The sequence below is a fragment of the Canis lupus genome, chromosome 17, assembly GCF_003254725.2.
Source record: "Canis lupus dingo isolate Sandy chromosome 17, ASM325472v2, whole genome shotgun sequence".
NCBI classification, from domain to species: domain Eukaryota; kingdom Metazoa; phylum Chordata; class Mammalia; order Carnivora; family Canidae; genus Canis; species Canis lupus.
The window spans coordinates 20273315-20286140 of NC_064259.1; the positions used below are offsets into that span (position 1 = coordinate 20273315).

Consider the following 12826-nt stretch of genomic DNA (forward strand, 5'->3'; position numbering starts at 1 on the left):
ACCCTCTTGCACTGTTGATAGGAATGCAAACTGGTGCAGCCACTCTGGAGAGCTGTATAGGGGTTCCTCAAAACGTTAAAAATAGAACTACATTACGATCTAGCAATTGCATTACTAGGTATTTACTCAAAGGGTACAGAAATACAGATTTGAAGGAGTAACTGCACCCCAGTGTTTTTTTTTTTTTTTTAAGATTTTATTTATGCTGAGTGGAATAAGTCAATCGGAGGACAAACATTATATGGTCTCATTCATTTGGGGAATATAAATAATAGTGAAAGGGAATAGAGGGGAAGGGAGAAGAAATGGGTAGGAAATATCAGAAAGGGAGACAGAACATGGAAGACTCCTAACTGGGAAACGAACTAGGGGTGGTGGAAGGGGAGGAGGGCGGGGGGTGGGGGTAACTGGGTGGCGACACCGAGGGGGGCACTTGACCGGATGAGCACTGGGTGTTGTTCTGTATGTTGGCCAATTGAACACCAATAAAAAATAAATTTATTATTAAAAAAAAAAAGGTTTTATTTATTCATGAGAGAGAGGCAGAGACCTAGGCAGAGGGAGGAGAAGCAAACTTCACGCAAGGAGCTGGGTTCAGGACTTGACCCCGGGACTCTGGGATCATGCCCTGACCCAAAGGCAGATGCTCAATCACTGAGCCACACAGGTGTCCCAACCCCAGTGTTTATAGCAGCGTTATTCATAGCCAAACTATGTAGAGGGCCCAAGTGTCCTTTGATACATGGATAAAGAAGATGAGATGTGTGTGTACACAAAAACACACACAGATGATGGAATATTACTGAGCCATCAAAAAGAACAAAACCTTGCCATTTGCAATGACATGGATGGAGCTAGAATGTATTATGCTAAGTGAAATAAATCAGAGAAAGACAAATACCATATGATCTCACTAATGTGGGATTTCAGTCGGAAAAAAGATGAACATATGGGAAAGGAGGAAAGGGAAAAGAGGGAAACCATAAGAGACTTTTTTTTTCCCATAAGAGACTCTTAATGAAAAAAGAACAAACTGAGGGTTGATAGAGGGAGGTAGGTGGGGGATGGGAGATGGGTATTAAAGAGAGCACTTGGGATGATCACTAGGTATTGTATGTAAGTGATGAATCCCTGAATTCTCCTGAAACCAATATTGGACTGTATGTTAACTAAAATATAAATTAAAAAAAATAGTTTCCTCTTCTGTAAATAGGCATATTATTAGCACTTTTACAGAGAGTATTTTTGGGTATTGAATGAGATGGTATATGTGAAATGCTTAGAACACTTTGTAATTATCCAGTCACTGCCTTTTTTTCTCTCTCTCTCTTGTTACTGGTTTTTATTTCATTTTTCATTTGTAGAATGGAAATAAAAGTATAGGTTAGGATTGTTCTGAAGATTTTTTTTTTTTAAGATTTTATTCATTTAGTCATGAGAGTCAGAGAGAGAGAGAGAGAGAGGGGCAGAGACATAGGCAGAGGGAGAAGCAGGCTCCATGCAGGGAGCCCGATGTGGGACTCGATCCCGGGACTCCGGGATCACGCTCCAAGCCAAAGGCAGATGCTCAACCGCTGAGTCACCCAGGCGTCTCTGTTCTGAAGATTTAATGCATTAATCTACTCAAAGGCCTTAAAACACTGCAAGGCACATTGTAGCTTACTCAAAGTGTTTGGTAAGCTGTTAACTATTATATGAAGGGGGAAACTTTTGCCTTCTGCATTTTCACATCTGCATCTAGATAAACTAAGGTCGTATTGGAAAATGGTCTTCTCAAAATTTGTGCTATTATGACAGAGCTAGAGCTAGGGTTAGAATCATGTTTCTTAAATTCCAGATCAAGCTATATTCAAAGGATTGTGGGTATAGAATTTTTATTTCCTTTCCTGATGTGAAAATACTTTATTTTCATTTGTTAAAAACCACAGATACTGATCATTTACCTTTGAGTTGTTAAACTTTGGTTGTCTGGAGTTTATTATATTTCTGTCTGCATTAAATACTACATACTGGTGTGTCATCAGAACCTAATTAAGGGGCACCTAGGTGACTCAGATCTGCCTTTGGCTCAGATTGTGATCCTGGGGTCCTGGGATCAAGTTCCACATCAGGCTTCCTGCAGGGAGGCTGCCTCTCCCTCTGCCTATGTCTGCTTCTCTCTCTGTGTCTCTCATGAATAAATAAATAAATAAAATATTTTTAAAAATCTAATTAAGCTTTGGAAAACTTATTTATAATAGTAGCTAGAAGTTGCAGTTACTCCTCTTGCCACTGGATGGTGCCTCTGCAACATCATTAAGGCAAATACTTTGGCTAGTATTGTTTCTTACTTTCCTGAGCACTGAAAATTGGTAAAAGTTAGATTGCAGTAAATTGAAATACTCATTTGAGCTGAGTCCCAGGAATCTGTAAAAAATAGAGATTTCCTTTAAAGTGTTTTTATGTAAGCAAAACCTAAAAGAATCACTGGTTGGATCAAGCCCTATGATTGCTGTAGTGTGTAGTAATTTAGGAAATGATAGTGTTGCTAGAGAATCTGATTATATCTCCTGGCAGAATCTTAAAGGGTATAGATTTTCCTAGCTTCTTTTGGCAGTTAAGCTATTGATTTTGCTCTAATTCCTAAATTTTATTAAAAGCTTTTCTACTCTATCTTTAGTAAAAGTTTTCCCATACTTAGTGTGTTTATTTTTGGGAATGTATAAAGTGCGTGCTGGAATGACAAAAGTATTTACTTGGAAACAAGTACACAGCTACAAGAGTTGTTTGAAGGTGACTACAAGAGGAATACTGGAGGGATTGAGACTATAGGGGTGGCTTAGGACCATTCTAAAATATGATGATCAAATTGCAGTGTTTAAGTAGTGGAGAGAACATATTTGTAAACATACCTCCTCCCCTGTTAACCCAATTTTTATTTCTGTTAGTGAAATAGACCAGAATTTCAGAAGTCACATAGTATTTCAAGGCCTTTGAGGACAGCGTCTTTGCCATATGCCTACCTGTGTGTTTCTTTTTCCAAACACTTTTTGCCATTTTACTCTGTTTTTCAACACCATATTCCTTAGTCATGGCTTTTTAACTTAAACCCCGAAAACTTAACTTCAGAAATTCTCTCTTGTTGTTATGGGAAATGAGAATTGATTATTCTTATACCACCAGACACTCCTGGTCTTTCTCTTCATCTTCTCAAATAGTTATAACACATGTTTTTAATAGCTGTTAAACCAAGTAGTGTACTATAATCACATTTCCTTTCTTGGATGACTTTCTGTTTTTACTATGATTTACAGTTTCTTCATTGTTACATTCACTTAGATTTAAAAACGGTTATCCATACATTATCCCAAACTCTGCAGCAGAATTACCAAACCCTCTGAATTCCTGTTTTTCATACAAACTACATTTAACACCATTTCTCCCCCTGCCTCTCTTTGTAGGCATATCCCTTGGAACTTTCTTCTCATTTTGTTCTGTCCTTTTCTGCCCTCATTCACTTCTGAACTGGTTGCTCTCTAGGTGAGTTTGAGCTGCCATTTACCTCACTTCTTGATGAATTTCTTTTCTTCTTGTTTTTTGCAAAGCGATTTCCTGGTAGTTGTCTTAGAAAAGGTGTACGGGAGCTAACTAATTGAGATCTTTCATGTCTGGAAATGCATTTATTTTACTGGGCTGAATATGGGTTTTGAATATACCTTTTTTTTTTTTTTTTTTTTAAAGTAAGTGCTATACTTAACATGGGGCATGCCCCTGAGATGAAGTTGCATGCTGTCTACCTGCTAAGCCAGCCAGGTACACCAGGTTGAAAATATTTTTTAAAGACATTATCTTGGGATCCCTGGGTGGTGCAGCGGTTTGGCGCCTGCCTTTGGCCCAGGGCGCGATCCTGGAGACCCGGGATCGAATGCCACGTTGGGCTCCCGGTGCATGGAGCCTGCTTCTCCCTCTGCCTGTGTCTCTGCCTCTCTCTCTCTCTCTCTCTGTGACTATCATAAATAAATAAAAATTAAAAAAAAAAGACATTATCTTATTGTATTCTAGTGTTGCTGTTGAAAAGTACAAGTTCAGAGTTGTCACTTTTGAGTGTTAATAATGGCCTAATTTGTTTCTGCAAACTTTTATAATACTTATTCATGATGTCTTGAAATTTCATGGTGATATTACTTCTTATAGAACTTATTTTATTCACTATGCTAGGCATTTGGTGAGTCAATCTAAAATAGATTCCTTTGATTCTGTTAGGTTTTCTTGCACCATATTTTAAGGTTTTAATTTAAATTCTGGTTAACATACAGTATAATATTAATTTCAGGTGTACAATGTTGTGATTCAAAACTTCTGTACAACACCAAGTACTCATGACAAGTGCACTCCTTTAATCCTCATCACCTATTTAACCCCATTCCCCCCCCCCCCACTGGAAACCATCAGCTTGTTCTCTGTAGTTAAGAGTCCATTTCTGCCTGTGCCTCCCTTTTTTCCCCTTTGCTTGTTTGTTGTGCTTCTTAAATTCCATGTGACTGAAATGATATATTTGTCTTTCTTTGACTGACTTTATACTCTCTAGCTCTATCCATGTGGTTGTAAGATTTCATTCTTTTTTTTGGCTGAGAAATATTTTGGTGTGTGAGTATCTTTATCATCTTTTTTTTTTTTTAAGATTTATTTATTTATAGGGGAGAAAGCATGCATGAGAGTGAGGTGAAGGCCAGAGGGAGTGGGAAAAGCAGGCTCCTCCCTGAGCAGAGAGCTCAGCGGGGGCCGGATCCCAGGACTCTGGGATCACAACCTGAACTGAAGGCAAGTGCTTATTGACTGAGCCATCTAGGCTCCCGTCTTTATCTTTATACTTTCATAAAACACTGGGCACTTGGGCTGTTTCCATAATTTAGCTGTTGTAGATAATGCTGCTATGTACATCAGAGTGCAGGTATCCCTTTGAATTAGTATTTTTGTATTTTGTGGGTAGATACCTAGTAGTGCAATTGTTAGATCGTAGGGTAGTTCTATTTTAACTTTTAGAGGAACCTCCATACTGTTTTCCAGAGTGGCTGCCCCAGTTTGCATTCCCACCTGCAGTGCAAGAGAATTCTCCTTTCTCCACATCCTAGCTAACTCCTGTTGTTTCTTGTGGTATAGATTTTAGCCATTCTGACAGGTGCAAGGTGATAATCTCATTGTAGTTTGGGTTTGTATTCCCCCAATGATAGGTGATGTTGAGCATCTTTTCATGTGTCTGTTAGCCATCTTTATGTCTTCATGTTCTCTGTTAATTTTTTAATTGGATTATTAGTTTTTTGGGTGTTGAGTTTTTTTTTTAAAGATTTTATTTATTTATTCATGATAGTCACACAGAGAGAGACAGAGAGGCAGAGACACAGGCAGAGGGAGAAGCAGGCTCCATGCAGGGAGCCCGACGTGGGACTCGATCCCGGGTCTCCAGGATCGCGCCCCGGGCCAAAGGCAGGCGCCAAACCGCTGCGCCACCCAGGGATCCCTGGGTGTTGAGTTTTTATAAGTTCTTTATATATTTAGGATACTAACCTTTTATCAGACATCATTTGCAAGTATCTTCTCCTTTTCCGTAGGTTACTTTTTAGTTTTATTGATTGCTTCCCTTGCTGTGCAGATTTCTTGAAATTTTTAAATTGTTACTATTTATATGTCTTTTTCTCTGTTCTTTCTTGAACTTCTGTTAGATTGTCTAGATTTCTCAGTTTGATCTTCTAACCTGTCATATATCACAAATTCAATTCTTTGTCATTTTATTATATTTTTTGGGAGATCTCAATTTTCTCTTACAGCCATTCTGTCGAATATATTGTCCCCCCCCACTTTTAATTTCTAAGAGTTTCATGGTTCAGGTTCATTTTGTTTCCTCTGTTTCTCTTTTTTCCCCCATCTTGCTCCGAGAAGATAAAAGGAGTTATCTTTTTCTCTGCATTGCCCCTGTCTCCTTCAGTTTCTCTTTTTTGGTTTGTTTAGTTTTTGGTATCTCATCAGAACTTTTGTTGTTCATATTTTGGCCTGAGGCTCTAAAAATATAATTGGATTCTAAGGGGACAAGTGTGGAGCTTGTCAAGTGGTGAATTTCACCCTTAGGGTAAAATATCTATATATCTTTTCTCAGGTACCATTTCAATTTCTCTAGACAACATCATTTATCTGTTTATTCAAATACTTTTTGATTGTCTGCTTTTATGTCAGGCATAGCTCTGGATGCTGGAAATTTAACTGAATTCAACAGCTAAAATTCCTACCCTTTGATCTTATATTTTGGTATAGGGAGACAGACAGTAAATAACAAGAACAGTAAAATATGTACAGTATATTTGAGGGATGTTAAAGATAAAAAGTAAGGAAGAAGGGTAGGGATTGACAGACAATGGACATGGGGGTCAGGGACATGGGGAAACATTACACATAGGAAAGGATAGCGAGGGGAAGGAGCCATAATGGATGGAGAAGAGGTATTTCAAGTTGGGACAACAGTTATATGTAAAGGCCTTGTCTTGGGAATCTTCCTGACCCCTGTGTGGAATAATAAGGAGGCTGATACAATACAGTTAGCTAGGTCAGAGAAAGATACAGAAAAGTATGAGGACAGTGTTGAAAATGGAGGAGGTGGGGCAGCCCTGGTGGCTCAGCGGTTTAGCGCCACCTTCGGTCCAGGGCCTGATCCTAGAGACCCGGGATCAAGTTCCACATCGGGCTCCCTGCATGGAGCCTGCTTCTCCCTCTGCCTGTGTCTCTGCCTCTCTCTCTCTCTCTGTGTCTCTCATGAATAAATAAATAAAATCTAAAGAAAAAAAAAATGGGGGAGGTGGGCAGAATGTGTAGGGCCTTGTGAACCGTTTTAAGGACTTTTGCTTTAGTCTTTGTGAAAGATGGGATTTACAGATAGACACTAAATGGTTATCTCAAGTTTGGAGTTCAAGAGAGAGGTCTGGGCTATGATATAAATTGGAGAGTTATTAGTGTGTATGTGGAATTTAAAGCCATGCGGTTAGGGAAAATAACCAAGGGAATGAGTGAAAATAGAAAAGTTCACTCCAATTTTTAGAAAATTTCAGAGAGCTAAGGAGAAACCAATAATGAATATTGAAGAATGAATGGCCAGAGGTAGGCAAGGAGAGTTTTTGTGCAGGAAAGAATGAAGAACTGCTTTAACCATTGCTAATTAGCTTGAGGATAGACAACATTGATTGAGAGAGAAACTCAGAGTCTAGGTTGGAGGTAGGTGGCTTAAAACCACCTAAAATCTTAATTTTCCAGTTGGACCTGGTTTCTATCTCAGAAGGTTTGGAGTTTTCAGACCATGTCCTAATTTTACCTCTCTTCAGGGAGGTTCTTTTTGAAATAGTATTGGTTGTCAGGTTTGTCATTTAGATTAACTAATAAATTACATCCTAATTGGAATTGTTAGTCTTCTTCAGTATTGGTCTTGACAATCAGATTACTGTAGGGTGATTTTTTTTTCAGTAATTCCTAGAGAAGCAAAAATTAGGACTGTGGATAAAGTCTGAGGTTTATAAATGCCAGGAACGTGACCCTTTTTTTCTTTTGATTTGAGTATGCAAACAACCCAAGCTGAAGACTTTGGTTGGTTAGGGAGCAGACAGATCTGGGTAATCTACAGTGCTTTTGCTTCATATATTTTGAAGCTCTGTGTTATTAGATGCATAGACATTTTTTTAAAGATTTTATTTATTCATTCATGAGAGAGAGAGAGAGAGAGAGAGAGGCAGAGACACAGGCAAAGGGAGAAGCAGGCTCCATGCAGGGAGCCCGACTGGGACTGGATCCCTCACCTCCAGGATCACACCCTGGACTGAAGGCAGCGCTCAACTGCTGAGCCCCCCAGACTGCCCAACATTTAGTATTTCTATGCTTTCTTAATGAATTTACACTTTTATCATTTTGAAATGACCCTCTTTATCCCTGATCTTTTGCTTTGCAAGCTAGTAAAGACTATTTTTTTCCTACTAGGAAACATTTTTATTCTTTTATTTTTTTATTCTTTCCAATATTAAAATATTAGATATTTTAGAAGCACCTGGCTGGCTCAGTTGGTAGAAAATGCAACTGTTTATCTTGAAGTCATGAGTTCAAGCTCCACATTGGTTGTGGAGCCTACTTTAAAAAAATTGAGATGTTTTCAAGTTTACCCTTTTATTTCCTAATTGCTAAAACTCAATCTTCATATATAGCTGTTTCTTTTGCCATGTTGGATCTTCTATTACTCAAGTTTAAAATTGGGTAATTTGCTCAGATTTTGCATACTTAGTGACTATCAAGAGCCAGACTCAGATTTAAAAAGTGTGTTTTTATTTTTACTCCAGTTAACTTTAGGAGAACCAAGATCAGAGCCATAGATATAATTTACCTTTTTTTTTCTCTGTGTTGTAGGAATAGATTTTAAGATCAAAACAGTTGAATTACAAGGAAAGAAGATCAAGCTACAGATATGGTAAGTGATGCTGATTTACCTGCTTTATGTAGTAGATTGCCAAGTTCCTGAAGGTTTGGCAGTGAAATCCTTCTGTCACCTGATTAGATTCTGAGACTTTCCTTTAAAGCCAGCAATCAGGTCACCTTTCAGTGAAGTAAAAAAATTATGGACATGGAGCACCTGATCGCTCAGTTGGTAGAGCATGTGACTTTTGGTCTTGGAGTCATGAGTTGGAGCCCCATTTTGGGTGGAGAGATTACTTTAACAGTAAATAAATAATTATTGACATGGATTTTTTTTTTTTTTTTTCAGTCAGTGAGATCTGGCTAAGTGTTTTATCTTTTCCACTTACTCTATGAACTTGAACAAGTTACCTACCACATGGGGTTGTTACATCTTCATACGTAAAATAGAGATAATACCACTTACCTCAAAGGGTTGTTCTAAGGATTACATGAAATAATCTATGTAGAGCCTTTAGCACCATACTTTGCTCACAAACACTCAATATATAAAGAGTTTCTTGCTTTGAGAGTCTTACACTAAAATGTTTGTTTCCTTTAATGTGTTTATAACTTTTTATAGGCTTTATTTTTATTAGTCTGTATCGGATTTACCCTATAGAAGTAAAATGAAATTTTTAAAAATTGTATTCAAGTATGAATCATAAACTTTAAAATTAGAATAACAGTATTTTGTGATAAATATTTTCTATATATGTATTAACATGTTAATAGTCAAAATGACCCTATGGGATACATTATTCCCTTTTTTTAAACAGCTTTGTTGAGGTATAATTGACACAAAGTAACTGTACGTATTTAAAGTATACAATTTGGTGAGTTAAATGTATATATATGTTGTATATACCTGTGAAACCATCACCACAATCAAGATAATGAACATATCCGTCACTTGAAGTCTCTTTGTAATCTCTCCTTCCTTTCTACTCCTGGTCCCCAAGCAACCATTCTTCTACTTTTTGTCACTGTAAATTAGTTTCTATTTTCTAGTACTGTATATAAATACAATCATATAGTGTCTTTTTTTTTTCTCTCGTATTTTTTTCTGGTAGAGATGGTCTGGCTTCTTTCATGTAGTGTAATTATTTTGAAGATTATCTGTGATTTTTTTATGTGTGTGGAAAAGTTCATTACTTTTTATTACTGAATAGTATTCCGTTGCTAAGATACATCATAATTTGGTTATTCACCATAAAGCTGCTCCAGATCTTTGAATTGCTATATATTTTCCTTCTCTTGGATTACTCCTGTTTTACAGATAATGAAATGGATGCATTTTAAAAATATATTTATTTATTCATGAGAGAGAGAGAGAGAGAGAGAGGCAGAGATACAGGCAGAGGGAGAAACAGGCTCCATGCAGAGAGCCCGACGCCAGACTCCATCCTGGGTCTCCAGGATCACCCTGGGCTGAAGGCGGTGCAAAACCGCTGAGCCACCCCGGCTGCCCAAAAGGATGCATTTTGAAATAACCAAGATCTTCAGCATATAAATGCAGAACAGGGATACATTACATGCTCAGACTGTAGAGTTGAGAGTAACACTATTAATTACTATCCTGCTTCCTACAAATAGTGCATTTTGACATTGATTGCTGCTCTTTCCAGTTCTGTCATTTCTTTCTTCATTACCAGTCAGTAATTGTACTAAATTTGAATTCATGTTGAGTTTCACTGTAAAAGGACTGGTCATAGAATGGTTGTGAGAATGAGTGGTACATGTAAAGCACTAAGAGCAGTGTCTGATACATAATTAGTGTTTAATAAATCATAGCTATTATTATTAGGGTATCTTCCAGTAAGAGACTATAACCCTAAGAATAATAACATTTTATTTTAGGATATGAGCAGAGGAGAAAGTTAGCAAAGGAGAGTTAAAAAGAGAATTAGGAAAGAACAATGTCCAGAATCCAAAGACAGTTTCAAAAAGTTAGGTATTCCCTTTGAAATAGAGCTAATATTAGTATTCATAAATTTTGGAGAGAGCCCATGCAAGCAGGGGGTGAGGAGGGCAGAGTGAGAGATTTTTTTTTTTTTTTTTTTTTAGATTTTATTTATTTACTTGAGAGAGGGAGCACAAGTGAGAGAGAACATGAATGGAGTGGAGGGGCAGAGGGAGAAGGAGAAGCAGACTCCCTGCTGAGTAGGGAACCAGATATGGAACTCAGTCCCAGGACCCTGAGATCATGACTTGTACTGAAGGCAGACGCTTAACCAACTGACCCACCCAGGTGCCCGGAGAGAGAGAATTTTAGACTCCTTACTCAGTGCAGAGCCAGATGTGGGGCTCAATCTCAACAACCTTGAGATTATGACCTGAGTCAAAACCAAGAGTTGCACATGTAACCAGCTGAGCCACCTAGGTGCCAAAGGGAGCTAATAATTAGAAGAGTAGGATATGTTTAACCAGAATGTCATTAACTGACCATGTAATTAGAGGTAAGAACTTTATAACATATTTAAAATTTAATACAAATTTAAATAAAATGTGGATTTTTTTAAACCGTTTTTTTTTAAAAGATTTTTAAAAAATTTATTCATGAAAGACAGAAAGGCAGAGACATAGGCAGAGGGAGAAGCAGGCTTCCTGTGGGGATCCTGATGTGGGACTTAATCTTGGGATCATGACCTGAGCCAAAGACAGATGTTCAACCACTGAGCCACCCAGGTGCCCTAAAATGTGGACATTTTAAAGTGTTTTCTAAATTGAATGATTCCTTTTGAAGTACAGTCCACTTGAGGATTATTGATTTTTCCTTACTTTAACTGGGAAATAACTAAGCAAATGAACTGGGCCTCATAATTCTGTTTCATTATAATTAAAGCTGATCTCAAGGGAATGGATGTCAATTATTTATTTTGAATTTCAACCAACTCTCCCCCCTGCCCTTTATTATCTCATACCATATATTAGCATTGGCCCTGCAGGGTAGTCTGTGTTCCAAGCCCCACTTAAGCTCTGTCACACTGATTGGCATTCCTCTCAACTGCATCCTCTTTGTGCACACTTTTTTTTTTTAATATTTTATTATTTATTTGAGACAGAGAGAGAGCACATGAGTGAGCAGGGGGAGAAGGATAAAACAGGGACCCCGATGTGGGACTTAACCCGGGACTCGGGACTCTGAGATCATGAACTGAGCTGAAAGCAGACACTTAACTAACTGACTGAGCCACCCAGGCGTCCCTCTATGCACACTGTAAACCAATAATGTCCAAGCTTTTTTGATGGTAAAAGATATATTTTACATTGTGACTTTGTGAATCAGTATATTATATGTACATGTATACAGCAGAAACAAAAGTGCGAAAAACTGGGGCACCTGGGTGGCTCAGTGGTTGAGCATCTGCCTTTGGCTCAGGTCATGATCCCAGGCTCCTGGGATCCAGTCGCGCATCGGGCTCCCCGCAGGGAGCCTGCTTCTCCCTCTGCCTATGTTTCTGCCTCTCTTTCTGTGTCTCTCATGAATAAATAAATAAAATCTTTTTTTAAAAGTGCAAAAAACTATTTTAAGATGTTTTTCTTCATATACTACATAAAACCTTTGCCCTGCTAAATTTGTCCTGTTTGTCTTTCTGCATTCTTCCACAAACTTTACCTTTCCCCTTTCCCCTTCCCCCTTTCCCCTTCCTTCCCTTCCTTCCCTTCCTTTCAGAGGGGATGAGGAGCAAAAGGAGAGGGAGAGAGAGAATCTTAAGCAGGCTCTACACCCAGTGTGTGAGCCTGACATGGAGCTCCATCTTAAAACCCTGATCATGACCCGAGCCAAAATCAAGAGTCGAACACTTAATGCTCTGAGCCATCCAGGTGCCCCTACAACCTTTCCCTTCTGTTCCTTGTCCTGTGACTTTAAGTATTTTTTCCTCCCTCTTGTTTTAGTTTCTGTAGCTTCTAGAAGTAAACAGTAACAACTAACACTTGTTTTTTTTTTTTTTTTAATTTTTATTTATTTATGATAGTCACAGAGAGAGAGAGAGAGAGAGAGAGAGGCAGAGAGGGAAGCAGGCTCCATGCACCGGGAGCCCGACGTGGGATTCGATCCCGGGTCTCCAGGATCGCACCCTGGGCCAAAGGCAGGGGCTTAACCGCTGCACCACCCAGGGATCCCTAACACTTGTTTTTTAAAAAGGGAGCCTTTTCGGGAAGCCTGGGTGTGGCTCAGTGGTTTAGCGCCACCTTCAGCCCAGGGTGTGATCCTGGAGACACTGGATCAAGTCCCACATCTGGCTCCCTGCATGGAGCCTGCTTCTCCCTCTGCCTGTGTCTCTGCCTCTCTCTCTCTCTCTGCGCCTCTCATGAATAAATAATACAAATCTTTAAAAAAAAAAAAAGGAACCTTTCTAGAAGATGT

General features: G+C 38.6%; 1 protein-coding gene across 1 annotated transcript in view; it reads left to right on the forward strand.

Moving 5' to 3' along the window:
* The window catches only part of RAB10 (RAB10, member RAS oncogene family), an 85993-nt gene that overhangs the window by 46271 nt on the left and 26896 nt on the right, over positions 1 to 12826 (forward strand). The window contains exon 2 of the mRNA XM_049095438.1: positions 8410 to 8470. Coding sequence (XP_048951395.1) covers positions 8410 to 8470 — 61 coding nt within the window. The remainder of the gene's footprint in view (positions 1 to 8409; positions 8471 to 12826) is intronic.